The following is a 16,358-nucleotide window of genomic DNA, read 5'->3' on the forward strand; positions in this document are numbered from 1 at the left end:
CATCTTATCACTTTGCTCTACTAACAATCTTAAATCGCTTATATTAACCGCCTTATCTATGCAACACTCTTCCTCGTAATATCTTTCTCCTAATCCTCGCTTATCTATCTCGGATCTATTCCCCCGATTCGAGCCGTACGTTACGCGGCAGCGTCCCTCGGTCGGTTGGACGGGAGGTGGGCTGTACGTATGCAGTGGGAACCGCGCAAAAAAAAAAAAAAAATATATGTAGTTTTACCAGCATAAGAAAGTCTTCTGGCATGGTGGCCTCCCTCCTTGTAAACATTACCGTGCATAGCCACGCGTTAAGTATGCCAACGCTTCAGAGGATGAACAACCAAAACCTGGATGAAATAATCCAAACCCTTAAAAATGAAGTAAATGAAGACAACTGCATCGCTTTCGGCATGGGAGTAAGTTTTCTAATCAGAAGTTTCATCCTGCTCCATCTCGTGTGGAGGAGAAGACGAGACGCACGGGAAATACGACCGGTTGCCGAAACAAGGCGACCGAGGACGGTCTTACTTTTAAGGGGGGAGTAGTTAACATTACGAAAAGGTAACAAAATGTCGGTAGAAATCTTGGATGATTATTAGATCACCCTAGTGTTTCTAGATGCCGGCTCAGCACACCCGCCTTTGGGGGCCGTGCCATGGTCACGCTGTCAGTCTACCGACCAAGCTAGCGCTTTCGTACAGTTAAGTCCCTCAGTTCTATTTTACATTTATTTGAATAAAGAGGACTTAGCTCAAAACTTTATTTTATTTACATTCGCCCAGTGAGCTTAAGGCCAGGGGTAAAGGGGGACAGTCACCCTCTCACCGTAAATCTCAATTGACTCATCAGCACCCTACCAGTGCCACATCATCGGTGGCCAGCTAGGAGCAGCACTGTAACCAACCGCCAATTGCCAACCAACCACTTGGACAGCAGCCACACAGCGGATGCCACAAAACCCAGCAAGCACCTTACCATTACCACGTCGTCATCGACCCGTCCAGGATCAGCACCGACACCGGGCCACCAATCTTAATATACCTTGCAAACCTCTCTTTAAAGTCTTTTATCTATCTCTAAAAACTTCGAGCTTTTCTCTAATATGGAAGAAATCTAACATTATTCTAATTCTCGCTTTAGTCCTCTAATAATTAATTTGGTTGCAAATCTTTACATTCCTTCCTACCATAGAAAACTTTTATTATTAATTAACTTCAGTAACAAATTCGTTGAACCTTGCTAGGTGTCGTATTTCTACATTATTATCTATGCCCAGCAGTACTGAAATTCCTGTCACCGCCTTTTCCGGCCGTAATGTCAAATTTCGTTCGAAAAACAAAAACAATTCAATAAGGTTTGCCCTTCGAACGTCAAAACAAAGTAGCCGAAGTAATTCCGGCCCTCTGCTGCTGCTAGAGTTCGAAATTTCGCATATTCCATATTAATTATTAATCACTAATATTTTCTTGTCATTCTTTAGCCCCATGGTTAAATGATTAAGGTATCTGCCTATTAATCGTAAGGTCGTGGGTTCGATTCCAAGCAGAAAAATCTTTACGGAATTCGGCTTCAGGCATGAATCAGCCCAAAATCCACCGGGGTTTCGAATCCGGATTCCGGGGTAAAAATTGTATCAAAATAACAGACCTGAATTTTAGAGTGGAATCCGAATTTCCCGAAAAGAAAACATGAGTCCGCGCTGAAAATCGTGGCTAAATCAGGTCGCATTCACGACCCCAAAATCAAAGAAAACAAGAAAAAAAGCTATCTTCGGGCGGAGCCGAAGTTTATATACCCTTGCAGTTGAGTCGCAGTCCGCTAGGTGGCGCCACGCATCTTATAATATTAGATATATAGCGGATCGTATATAGTCCAATCCTTTTGAAATTTGGCATATCGAATTATTTTGCCCAAAGAGGAATCCACTGAAACTCCCATCCTTCTAACTTGAAAAACAACGAAGTTATGCCAATTCCGATCGTTCAGTTATATGACAGCTATATAATATAGTCGGCCGATCCTTATGAAAATTGGCAAATCAGATTATTTTGCTAAATATATAACCTGTACCAAGTCTCATCTTTCTAACTTAAAAAACATCAAAGTTATGCCAATTCCGATCGATCTATGACAGCTATAGGATATAGTCGGCCGATCCTTATGAAATTTTGTAGACAAGATATTTTAGCCAGATTTAACATGTGTGGAAAGTCTCAACTTTCCAACTTAAAAAACACCAATGCATTGATACATTGCAATGTTATGGCATTTCCGATCAATCAGTTATATGGCAGCTATAGGATATAGTCGACCGATCCCGGCCGTTCCGACTTATATACTACCTGCGAGGAAAAAAAGGATGTGGGAAAGGAAAGGACCACCTCCTGAGTCGATATGAGCATGTCCGTCTGTCCGTCTGTCGGTTTCTACGCAAACTAGTCTCGCAGTTTCGGAGCTATCGAGTTGAAACTTTGCACACATCCTTTTTTTCCTCGCATCGGTCGACTATATCCTATAGCTGCCATATTACTGATTGATCGGAAATGCCATAACTTTGGTGTTTTTTGGTGTTATGTTAGAGGGTTGAGACTTTCCACACATGTTATATTTGACCAAAATATCTTGTGTACAAAATTTCATAAGGATCGGCCGACTATATCCTATAGCTGTCATAGAACGATCGAAATTGGCATAACTTTGGTGTTTTTTAAGTTAGAAAGATGGGACTTGGTACAGATTACTCTTTGGGCAAAATATTTCAATATGCCAAATAAGGATCGGCCGACTATATACGATCCGCTATATGTCTAATAATATAAGATGCGTGGCGCCACCTAGCGGACTGCGACTCAACTGCAAGGGTATATCAACTTCGGCTCCGCCCGAAGTTAGCTTTCCTTTCTTGTTTAGTTTATATTCGGAACTCTAGCAGCAGCAGAGGGCCGGCAGAATTACTTCGCCTACTTTTTTTTTACGTTCGAAGAGCAAACCTTATTGAATTGTTTTTGTTTTTCGAACGAAATTTGACATTATGGCCGGAAAAAGCGGTGACAGAAATTTAAGTACTGCTAGGATATTTCAAAAGTCATAAAAACAAATACAGCTTGAGGCTTTTCTTTACGATAAAGTTGGTGTATCTTCAAAATAAAAACTTACGTATGTGTACTTAGAATAAAATTGAAAAATAAATAATGATGACGCGACTGCTGATGATTCATCATTCCAAAGTAGCTTGTCACCTCTTGTTGTCTAGTTGTAGTGCATTTTGTTGCTCGCACTATAGTGATCAAATCATATATATATATATACACTGCTGGCCAAAATAATAAGTACACGCTCATAAGATTTCTTCTATGTCACGTAAATCTTTTTTTATTACCGTAACGAACCAATTCTAATTTCTTTTAGTTTTCTCTAGTTTGTTTAGCTTTCTCTAGATTTCACGAAATCTGTAGAATTTATTGTCGATTGAACCTAAAAAACATAAAAAAGGGTTGGTCAAAAAAATAAGTACAGCAATTCTTCAAAGGCTCTAACTTAAAAATAAATACAATTTTCCCAATTTTTTTCTTTTTATAGTAATCGTATGCTAATACCCAGTATATCCCCCCTTATTTTGAATAACTTTTGTTATCCGTTTCGGCATGCTGGTCATTTAATTTACGGCACGTCTCCAAAGGACTCTCGTACCTTATCTTTGCTGCAATTCTTCTGTATTTTGAAATGTGTTTGTGCCAATCCGACGATTAAGCTCTCCCCATACGTTTTCTATTGGGTTTAAGTCTGCAGTTTGACTTGGCCACTTCATAATGTCCACCTTGTTTTCGGTGAACCAAGCCTTGACCAGCTTTGATTGTAGAAAGACCCATGTAGAAAGACCCATCTCAAGGGCATGTCTTCCTCAGCATTATGTCAGACAATATATTTTTATACCCAAATTGGGTCATAGTATCGGTAATCCGTAAATCGGGACGACTCCATGCTAAGAAAACAGTCCCAAATCATAATGTTTCCGCTTCCGTGTTTAACGGTCTATTTCGAGTACCGGGCGTCGAATTCTTTGCCTTTGGGTCGACGAAACAAGTCGTACATTCTTTCTGGAGTCGTTACCAAATAGATTTATTTTTGTTTCGTCGCTCCATAGGACATTATTCCACTTCTTGGAACCCTCGGATCCAGATCATGCCAAATGATTTTGGGCTAACTGTTTCCTCATCTTTAAATTATTCCCTCGAAGGAGAGGAACTTTTCTGGCTATGCGTCCTTGTAAGCCAGCATTAGTAAGTCTACGACGTACTGATCTAGACGATATTTCTTGGTCAATATCAGCAGCAATAGACTTTGAAGACATGAAGGGATACTTTTTTGAAAGTTTTATGATCCGGGTGTCCGTCGTTTGAGAGGATTTCTTCTTCCGACCTCTAGTTTCGGTTTGAGCATTGAATTTAAGGGCATTCTGGACAAAACATACTGACCGCCCAAGGCTTTTAGCGATTTCTCGAAGACTTTTTCCTTCTTTTTGCAGATTAAAAGCCATTTTCATTTCTACTGTAGTACAATGCTTCTTTTTGCCCATCTATATAATTTTTTTTCGTAGGATTATGCAAGGAAATAATAAAAACCAACATACCTTGACCCAATTATAGCTTTAATCCTTTAAAATTTATCATATTCTCAGGTGTACTTATTATTTTGGCCAGACCAGAATCGGCCTCCCAGCAGAAAATTGAGCTTAGTATTAAATACCCAGGGCTCCCCTCTGTCATTATTGTTTTAGAAATTGTGTTACACTGGAACCCTTCAATATAAAAAAAATTGGCGGGTGTGCATTGCATAAAAATCGAGTTATATCGAAAAAAATGTAGTGTTCATTACATATCTGTGTACTTATTATTTTGGCCAGTATATATATATATATATATATATATATATATGAATATGAGCCTTGAAATATCTTAAAGAGTAACATGACGTGATCCAAAGTCAGGAGCTGAGCCTAATAACAGATGCCAAAATGTAGATGCTACGAGCAGACCCTGCAACTAGATTCAAAGAGCTGCAGCCAAGGGATGCTATGATGCCATTCTCAGCCAACCAGTTATAGGCTTGAAAATATGAAGTTAGTGGAGAACAAGCCGAGCAGCACGGGTACTTCAAGAAAACTGGAACCTTGCTATAAAAGATCCCATTTATTGCCAAAAAGGTTTTGCTAATCGACAGATATCTAAAATATAGGTAGAAAATATCCCACATGCACATCGAAGGCAGAGACATTATAGTCGGCTTATACATCCGATAAGATGAGGTGCTGATGTGAACTTCCAGAATATAACCAAGATGCTGTCAAAAACTGGAAGGACGACCCAATCTGCGACAATCTCCTAAAATAGTCAGATGGCTATACAGGGCGATCATTAGGCCAATTCTGTTCTATGAAGTTGTAGTCTGGTGGCCTGCCCTTTAGGAAGAAGGTTTAGGTTCGGTTCTTACAGAAGTCTGCATCACTGGTAGTCTACGCACTACGCCAAGCGACGCTCTAGAATGGACCTAATACCAAAGTGCCCACTAATGTGGGTAAAGATAGGCACACTAGCGGTAATAAGACTACGTGAAGCGAAATTATGCAGAAGAAACAGTTAGGATCATACCAAGTGGTCATGCTAGAGCTGCACCAAAGTCTTCAGGGACCACGAGGAAAATTGTGCTGCAGACGAATTGGCAAAGGCAGGGAGTACCCTCTCCTTCAGGAGAAAGTACTAAAAAACTAGTAGGCATTTCCTTAGCAAATCGAAAGCTTTAATGCAGGGGCTTTCTGTTTTTCTACCTGGCAGCCCTTAGAAAATGGAGTGATCTCAGACCAGCAGAACCTCGCGCTTGATCTGGCCCACTCGCTCTAGGAAAAAATCGTCGAAACTCATCGCCCTCAATAGGCCACACTATAAGCTACGAGAAGTTGGGTGGTTATGATATTTTTTGGAAAAAAATCTCAGACAGCTATGAGAAGTTGAGTCGGGTGAAATGATATATTTTAAACAAAAGGTGCAATCGATTGCTCACCATCCATATATTTAAATGTTCCATTTTTATACTCTTGCAGAGGGTATTAAAATTTTGAGTCGAGATATGTCCGTCTGTCTGTCTGTCTGTCCGTCTGTCTGTCGGTTTCTACGCAAACTCTCATTTTTAGAGCTATCGAGTTGAAACTTTGCACACATTCTTCTTTTTCTTGCAGGTAGTACATAAGTCGGAACGGCCGGGATTGGTCGACTATATCCTAAAGCTGCCATATAACTAATTGAACGGAAATGCCATAACTTTGGTGTTTTTTAAGTCTAAGGTGGGACCATTTTGGGCAATACAATCCGATCTGCTAAATTTCATAAGGATCGGCCGACTATATTCTATGGACGCCATATAATCTGATCGATCGGAAATGGAACAACCTTAACTGCAAGGGTGTATCAATTTCGGCTCCGCCCGAAGTTAGCTTTCCTTTATTGTTTTATATTTAGTTTTAATATTTGTTAGTCTCATCTTAACAGAAGAAGCAGTAAGATTTTAAAACTTATGTATGTTTCGTAGATTTCAATTTTGGGAACATATACGAGGTGTGTTCAAAAAGTAAGGTGACTTTTCACATTTCGCGGGCAACATATTTTCGATTATCGATTTTTTTGTTTTGTTATGTTGGTACACTCTTCCCTAACATCTGTACCAAGTTTCAATGGTTACAGGTTGTTTTGCGTGCTCGGCGATTTTTCGCTATTTTTGACCAAAAGAACCGTCACATGAGCATCGCTCAAGAGCTGTTGAATGACGTCAACGACGACCCAGATTTACTCAAAAGGGTCATAACTGGTAACGAATCATGGGTATATGGTTATGATATCGAAACCAATGCCCAATCGTCCCAATGGAAGAGCTCAGGTGAGCCAAGACCGAAAAAAGCATGCCAAGTTCGATCAAATGTCAAAGTTTTGATCACTGTTTTCTTCAATTACCATGGCGTGGTGCATCGGGAGTTCTTACCATATGGTCGTACGGTCAATAAAGAGTATTATCTGGAAGTTATGTGCCGTTTGCGAGAATCAATACGAAAGAAACGTCCAGAATTGTGGAAAAACAATTCATGGCTTTTGCATCACGATAATGCCCCTGCTCGCTCATCTTTGCTTGTGAGAGATTTTTTGGCCAAAAACAACACCACAATAATGCCTCAGCCACCATATTCACCAGATTTGGCCCCATGTGACTTTTTCTTGTTCCCAAAACTGAAGAGACCTATGAAAGGACGGAGATTTGCAACGATTGAAGAGATAAAGACTGCATCGCTGCAAGAGCTCAAGGCTATACCGAAAAGTGCTTATGGGAAGTGCTTTGAGGATTGGAAAAACCGTTGGGATAAGTGTATTGTATCTGAGGGGGATTACTTTGAAGGGGACAACATAAATATTGATAAATAAATTAATAGTTTTTCTTGAAAATACAAAGTCACCTTAATTTTTGAACACACCTCGTACTTTCTGTTTGTAACAGATGTTAGTTTCCTAATAATATTTTCCCAACCATATTTATGCGAATTTAATTATGTATAAAAAAGTAAAGCTAGAATCTTAAAATGTGTTATATATTAATTGCCAATAATTTCTTCTTCTTCTTCTTCATTCCCAATTAAATTTCATTTCAATCAAACTATACTATTGTATAAACGATCCTAATGAAATACACAGGTGTTCCTGGTAAACGAAATGAAATCTACTACAATTGCTGCCCAGAACCTTATATTGACATAACATTCGCCATATTAATACGACGAAAAACGTTGTATTATTTTTTCAATCTGATTGTGCCGTGCGTATTGATTGCGTCTATGGCACTTTTAGGGTTCACACTGCCTCCTGACTCTGGTGAAAAATTATCACTGGGTAAGTTTTGTTTGAGTCTTAAGCTATCTTTTCTTAGTGTGAATGAGTGTCAGTACTATTTATATTTTTTGTTTTATTGTCTTTGTTAAGTTATCCATAATTTTGAATTTTAGTTCTAAAAATTATTTTTTGATTGATGAACGGAATTTTAAAAGATTTTCCATAACAACCAAGGCAATGTGTTTGGAAAAAACGTTCTCAACAAGATACTATAAACGTAGAAAAGAGTTACATTGTAACTAACTTTTTTTTAAATAATTATTTTAAATGGTTATATAAAAGGAAATTTTAACTCCGATTGGAAATCTTATATAATAGAATCTTACTTAGTGATTTTCGAAGCTCACCTATATGTGCATTTGCTTAGAGCTTTGAAAAGTATATGAGTGCAAATAAAATAGGATAGTAAAGCGAAGAGTATATTGCCATTAAAATTAAAGAAAGGACACAGTTATTGTAGTAAGCGCATATGACAAATACCATTAAAATTTAAAAATTGTAATTTTTTGATGTATAATAGACTTAATTTCAAAATTGTTATGTCCTTAAGGTTCAGCGCAGGAAATACGGTAGTAGGTTTATTGACAAAACAGTGACAGAAAAACAAAAATTAGTTTGGGATATTGTTGATAACAAATCGTAAGTATTACAAACTGGATCATAGAATACAGCACAAAAACAAAAAGAATGATCAATATAAGCGGAAAACTTAAGCCAGTTTCGATCAAAACTGAAGCTTTTGTACCATTTAAGCTTTACCCGTATATAATATAATTTTATTTTGTCGAAACTTAGATAATCGCCAATCCAAATATCTGCAACAGACTTCATAAAAAATGACATATTTTACCAATGTTTTTATAAACAAATATATATTTTAAATAATCGAACAAATCCAATCTTGTATACACAACAACGAAAAGTTTGTCAACTTAGATTGCTTAGTTATACAGCAATCATATAATAAAATCGAACGATCCCAGCCAATTTATATTATGCATGCAAAGGAAAGTAAAGTGTGTACACAGTTTGTAGTCCATAGCTTTAAATGCGACAATATAATTTGCGTAGTTCACTTCGATGCACTTCTTTGAAAAAAAATTATAGCTCCATTTTCAAGGGTATAATACAGAACTTTTTAATGTTGATTGTAAATTCATTTTTGCATGATTAATCTTTATTTTTTGTATTAGAATTTCACGCTGGGTTCATTCCCAATTATTTTTTTATTGAACTGACTCTTTCATCTTACAAATTACTATGCGGCACTTCTTTCAGGAGTAACTATTTTACTGTCACTAACAGTCTTCCTTAACATGGTGGCCGAAACAATGCCAGCAACTTCGGACGCAGTTCCATTACTTGGTAAGTAAATTAATATCCTGTATCTGTTACATTTTCCCCCATTCTTATATATATATTTTTTTTGGGCACACATGGAAAAAAAATAATAAGAAAAAACTCAAAATAAATTCGACGGCCTTATGAAATGATAGTTGGTCAAACATAAGCTTCGACATTTTTATTCTTCTGCAATTACCTTATGAAAAGATCAGTCGCATATACGCGTAAAGATAATAGACGGCGCGCGCCGACCAAGTCAATCGTTTTTAGAACAATATTTAAAACGAACATAAAAGAGACTAGTTTTTGGACGCTGTGGCGATGGTGGAGATAAATGGATTAATGGAGAGGAATTGTCATAGATGTGTTATTATATTTCTGTTGTCGGAATTCAGTTCGAAATTTTCGTGGTAGCAATCGAAACGCGAGAGCCGTGATTTGTCGTAATATTCCACCTTATGATCATATGTTAATCTTGGCAGAAGGGAATAGGCAAAAAATGTACGATCAAGCAGAGGAGTCTTTACCCTGTGTGTTTATATCTAGTACGGGTCATTAAATTCTTTTGACCATCTTTTAATAAAACCAAGCACACCCATTGCTTTCGCGGAGATATTTTTGAACTACATAGGTGTTTCAACTTCTTATATATGTTGTGACAGGTCACAGTTTATAAACTTCAAAACTTCGTATAAAAAGAAAATATCCCTTATGGGAAGAGCTGTGTGTCAGCTGGTGAACCGTGTATCTAAAATCGGGTAACTGTAGTGTTGAACTTGCATATTAACTCTACGTATAAAAAGACAAACTTAATCACAGTTTGAAAAGCGGTGAAAAAGAGATGCAAAATGAGTTCTGGCCGCAATTTCGCGATGAATCAATACTAGCAACAATATGCGGTAATTTGTTAGCAGTTAATAAGATGAATCAATGATGAACTTAAAAACTAGCAGTAAAAATGGCCAGTGGAAACATTTTTTACAAAATTCATATCATTTTTTACACAGTCAATGAATGTGCGAAATGTAAAATTTGTGTGTAACTTTTTTTTTCTCGCCCCGTTCCCGCTGAATTCGTACAGCCTACCTCCCGCTAAACCGACCGAGGGACGCTGCCGCATAACGTACGGTATCGGGGGGTTGATGGTAAGGGTAGTAAGTATCACGAGGAAGAGTGTTGCAAAACAGAAGGGTGAACAATACAATTTTTTAGGTAATACGTAGAGCATACTAATAAGATGTGGTAGACACCATTGTAGTCCGAACATAATACTTGTAATTTTAATCGAATCGTGTTGGGCATATGACGAACAAAAATAGCTGAGGAGTAGAAGACGAACATATCTAGTCCTTTTACAAGGAATGTTATAATTTAAGCGTCTTAGTAAATGCTGGCTGTCAAAATTTCCATTGAGATTATATTTCTATATCGTGTTTCTACACGACACCCAGCATCGTTCTATGGCTTGATAGATATGTTAAGTTGATTAATAAGAGTCTACTATGGTAAGAAGGGAGGTAAAGATTTGCATCCCAATTACGGCTTCGCTTCTAAGATCGGAAATTTGAAAATTTTTTTTTTACCGCTTCTATATGATTTCGGTTTACTCCATATTGAGGACTCCAAGCACACGGTCCATACTCAAGAATCGGTCGGACCAATGACGTATATAACGTTTTTGTTATGTACGGGTCATTAAATTTTTTTGACCATCTTTTAATACAACCAAGTACATCCACTGCTTTATTAACCATGGTGCATATATGACCGGTAAAATTTAAGTTTTAAATCTAATAGGAACCCAGATCGTAAACCTGAGTTAATCGTTCTAAGGCGTAATCAAAGATAAAGTACATTGCCTGTTGAGGACAAGACTGATAAACTGATTTCGATCCATAAAGGTTTTTGTTATAGGCTTAACGCCTATTTTTCAATTTATCCAAATCGGATTGAAGTCTATACTGGGCTCTCGTAAATCTATACTGAGGACAAAGCTTAACGGCATCGTCGTTTATATGTACGAGTGAATTAGTCAATAAGTAATGTTAAACAATGTAAAAGTAAGGGTTCAAGGTGGTTTTCTTGGGGCACACCAGATGTGAGGCGGCCTAAACTCGAGGTCTTTAAAGATAGACATGATTGGTTCTTTCACATAAGTAGCTCAAAATCCAGATAAGGAATTAAGTTCACAAAAGTGTGAGTTTACTTATAAGAAGCGAATAGTTAACAGAGTCAAATACTTTACTGAAGTCAGTGTAAATGACAACTGTTTGCAAGTCATTCCGGAACCAATCCGTGACAAAAGAAGTTAGCTCAAATAAGTTGGTAGTGGTGGAGCGGCGCTTTAAGAAGCCATGCTGGCACGGAGATATTATTGAACTACATAGGAGTTGCAAATGTGGTGTTTTTAATTTTTCAAAAATGCTGACAGTTTAGTAATGCCCTGTAATAGGCAGCGTCGGTTTTTTTTTTTTTTATGCAATAGAAATATTGAAAGATTCCTTCCACATAAGGGGGAAAGATCGAAGTCTCTAGCGATAGATTTAAGAGTTTGAGGAGCGTTTTGCACAGTGCCTCGGCGCAATTCTTCACAACATAGCCTGCCACTCCATTGGGGCCTAACGAATACACGGGCTTAACCTTAACATCCGATAACACACCACTTTTATCAAAAGATGGGAAAACTATAAGGCTGTCTGATTGGACATTTCTGGCTAAGCTGGAATAGTCCTAGGTTGAAATACGTTGTTTGAAAAAACTGTCTTCAAACGCAGAGTTTACGCTTAGTGTTCACAAAGTTTTAAAACTGCTTCGGATCTTGAATAAACTGAATACGACAGCGGCGAATATAACTCCTATAACATTATGTTTTATGCAATGTGAAATTGGACCGAGCTACTAAGTATCTTGCAAAACTAACTGTATAGCCAGATAACACAAACCAACAGCAAAAAATCTCCATGCATAATTTGACATGCATAAAGGGTATATGCTCGCCTGAATCAAAGTTCAGAACAATCATAGGTTCCATCACCCACAGTTTCCCCGGTACACCTAAGAGAAGAAATTGGTCAAATTTTACTATATATTGAATTATGCAGTCCATATAATTGCGTTGACCATCATTGTTTTTAGTACATATCATTTTTGGAATGTATGTGTACCAACTGAAATAAAACAAGAAAGGAAAGCTATCTTCGGGGGAGCCGAAGTTGATGTACCTTTGCAGTTAGTGTTGTGCCATTTCCGATCGTTCAGTTATATGACGGCTATGGGATATAGTCGGCCGATCCTGATAAAATTTGTCAGAACAAATAAAATTGCCCAAAATGGAATCCGTTGAAAGTCCTATCATTGTAGCTTAAAAAGCACCAAAGTTATGCCAATTCCGCTAGATAAATGGCAGCTATAGACTATAGTCGGCCAATCCTTATAAAAATTAAAAAAAAAAAACAAGAAAGAAAAGCTAACTTCGGGGGGAACCGAAGTTGATATACCCTTGCAGTTGTGCCATTTCTGATCGTTCAGTTATATGGCGGCTATTGGATATAGTTGGCCGATCCTTATGAAATTTGGCAAATCAAATTATTTTGTTCAAAATAAAATCCGTACCAAGTCCCATCTTTCTAACTTAAAAATCACCAAAGTTATGCCAATTCCGATCGTTCTATGACAGCTATAGGATATAGTCCGATCCTTATGAAATTTTGTAGATAAGATATTTACAGCCAAATGTTCCAACCCTCTAAATAAAAAAAAACACCAAAGTTATGGCATTTCCGAGTAATCAGTTATATGGCAGCTATAGGATATAGTCGACCGATCCCGTACGTTCCGACCAAAGTTTCAACTCGATAGCTCCAAAACTGAGAGAATTATTTGCGTAGAAACAGACGGACATGCTCATATCGAATCAGGAGGTTATTCTGAACAAGAATATATTTATTTATAGGAACGGAGATGTCTCCTTCACTGCGTTTCAAGGGTATAATGACATCTAGCAGTTACCATATCTTCGGAATACTCCTCCAAAGTGGAAATCTCCCATTTTCGGATGAGTTTTCCACAAACATTTTCCTATGGAAAATTTTTTTTTCTTATTGCAATCAGTAGATCATTCCATGTTTTTATTTTGGATTTAAGGGAAAACTCTAAATAATTTTTTTGTATTTATTATAGTTAGTTATACAAGAGTAGTTTTTATCTCATATATATTATATATATATATATATATATATATATATATGTAGAATGATTAGATTAGATTAGTAGCATAATTAAAAGTCGAGAAAAAATTAAAGTCTAGTCTAAGTTAGCACAGGAGCGGGAGGGAAATAAAAGTTCAGTTGCGCTCTCTTGCGAATTCGCCCCGCTTCGCCGCAATAGATACGCTAGCCTTAAGTTCTTTTTTGGTTAAATATAGCGAATTATAACGTTGAGTCGAGATTTTATTTTCGTCGATGTGAAAATTTAGTAAACAGCCACTTTTAGTTTTTTTTTTTGAAAGTGTTGAGATAAACTAATCCCATTAAACATTCTGGCGCCCCCGGGTGGACTTGTTTACCATAATTTATAAATAAAGCAACTAGTGACAGTGACACAAAGAATATATATCGAACAAAAAAGTTGGTCGCTGAATTTTAAAAAACAATAAACAAAAAACAATTTAAACTTCTCGTCGCGAAACAACATTTTTATCAACTGGATTTATTCATCGCCAGAAGAAGTCATCGTCATCCCCATGCCCTGCACCTCCATCGAGTGTCCTAGAAAAGTACCTGAAGGATTTAAGGATCCAAAATCCGAACTGCAGGTATTTGTGCAAAAAAATTGAAAGTCGAGAAAAGACAAAATAATATTCGTCTCGTCTATTCAATTCTTGGCTCATACGTACTTCAAAATAGTAGAGCTACAGTGAATAATAAAGTTTTATTTAAATTTCATTAAAATATTGCTAATATAAGAGAACAATTGCCTATGGACAAAATTAAGACGCATAAATTATTCCAAAATCACTGTCGCCCCTACCCCTCATTTGTTCGGATCGCCAAGTGACGCGATACCCTACAATTTGGTTCGGTATATTGTTTTCGGTATCAATGGCGAACAAATATTTAAATAATCAGTGCGTCGACTATCAATTAATTAATTAATTATTGTTTTCTTTGGTTACAAATTAATAATTTATTTTTTAATATAAAAATAAAAAAAAAAATATAATTCACAGAATTACTTTAAAATAAAAAATTACGACAAAGCTATCGCTAGTCTAAAAAGAGTCTATGATAAGGAATGTCTCATCTTTGCGAACCAAATACAGTAGAACTCCAATTATCCGAACTCCGACTATCCGAATCGCCGATTATCCGAATCACAAGTCTTGACTTGACTTGCCCTAACTTGCCGTTGTGCCTACACTGACTTCCCCCCGCGATTGTTTGTTTTGATTAAAAAGTGTGATATTCACTTGCTCGAGGACGCTACTCTTTCGCTATGGCTTACTTTTGTTTGTGCGTGTACAATACTGTATTGTTTATATACCATGGCTTCGAAAAGAAAACGAAAATCCGATTATCCGAATATTTGATTATCCGAATGGGTCCCGGTCCCCTTTAATTCGGATAATTGGAGTTCTACTGTAAGTCAATTGTTCAGCCTTCCGAAAATTCTGACGCCGTCTGCGTCGTCGTTGAGGGGTCTCATCGACACTGTGCCATCGATTTATGGATCATTATTATCCATAATAATAGGAGACACTAAAATTGCAAACTCTATGATTATATATTTAGTTTTGAGTAGAGTAGATCCAGTGACCAGACAAAAATGGGAAGAGTCACTGGATTATGAGGAAAAGGAATTAAATCGTAGGTACCAGCATCTATCCGCTGAAGAGACTGGAAAAACAAAACTGGAGAAAACTGGGTTTAGCAAGCAACTTAATAGAAGTTCGTTGGCTTGCTCCTCTGCTAACGCCAAACCAGCTTGCAGTTATTGCAACGCTCAAGACCATTTTGTGGCCCAGTGCAGTCCGTTCCCTCGCCTTGCTATAATGCAAAGGTTTGAGTTTGTCAGGTCAGCATCTCTCTGTCTAAATTGTCTGCGAAAAGGTCACACCGTTGCGAAGTGCAAATCAACTAGATGTCGAATCTGTCCAAGATCACACCATAAACTTCTGCACCGATTTACAGTGACTAAAAATAACTTAGCGTTACCACCACCAACAAAAAATCCTCCTCCAGCGTTAACAAATGATGGCCCTTCTACTTCACATGCTTTGCATGCGTCGGCTCTAGAAAGGGTATTGTTAGCGACGTCGATCGTAAGCGTTCGAACAAAAAGTGTCGAGCACATATTAGCCCGAGCATTACTTGACTCGGGGTCACAAATGACCAAACTTCATTACTGAAGATCTTGCTCAACACTTATAGATCCGTATGTAGGAATCGTGCATCAACTTGCTTGGAATTGGTCAATCCAATTCACAAGTAAAGAAAAAGATGCATACCGTGGTGAAGTCGAGAATCAATGGTAGCGAGTTTCCTTTCGACTTTTGGATTTTAGAAACCATTTCAGGCTATCATCCTGACCAGTCAGTGAACGTGAAAGGCTGGACCCTACCAAAGAACTTGCCCTTAGCAGACCCATATTTTTATAAACCTCAGCGGATAAATATGTTAATTGGAGCTGAGTCATTTTTCGATCTTTTGTCCGTTGGCCAAGTAAAGCAAGGTCCGAACCATCCCATACTGCAAAAAACGCTTCTTGGATGGATAGTATCGGGAAAATACATGGCACATTCCCAAACAACCGGTCTCTAGCCTGAATTGCCAGGAAGAAATGTTAGAATCGATAGATCACAATTTGAAAAAATTCTGGTCATTGGAAGAAGTTCCATCTTCTAAAAAGATTTTGTCGCCAGAACAGGAGTTGTGTGAGGAACATTATCAAGAGACTACTAGAATACTGTCTTCACGTCGATTCGAAGTCAGACTTCCATTTAAGTCGGATCCAAGCGTTTTGGGCAATTCATTCGCGATAGCCAAACGCCATTTTTTGTCGCTCGAGAGAAGATTATCTCGAGATTCGAACTTA

General features: G+C 37.6%; 1 protein-coding gene across 1 annotated transcript in view; it reads left to right on the forward strand.

Moving 5' to 3' along the window:
* Window positions 1-7,737: 7,737 nt before the first annotated feature.
* Window positions 7,738-16,358, forward strand: part of LOC6502870 (neuronal acetylcholine receptor subunit alpha-7) — a 580,669-nt gene continuing 572,048 nt past the window's right edge. The window contains exons 1-2 of the mRNA XM_032455972.2: window positions 7,738-7,922; window positions 9,201-9,287. Of these exons, the coding sequence (XP_032311863.2) occupies window positions 7,868-7,922; window positions 9,201-9,287 (142 nt within the window). The 5' untranslated portion in view covers window positions 7,738-7,867. The remainder of the gene's footprint in view (window positions 7,923-9,200; window positions 9,288-16,358) is intronic.

This window comes from Drosophila ananassae, chromosome XL (genome assembly GCF_017639315.1).
Source record: "Drosophila ananassae strain 14024-0371.13 chromosome XL, ASM1763931v2, whole genome shotgun sequence".
Taxonomy (NCBI): domain Eukaryota; kingdom Metazoa; phylum Arthropoda; class Insecta; order Diptera; family Drosophilidae; genus Drosophila; species Drosophila ananassae.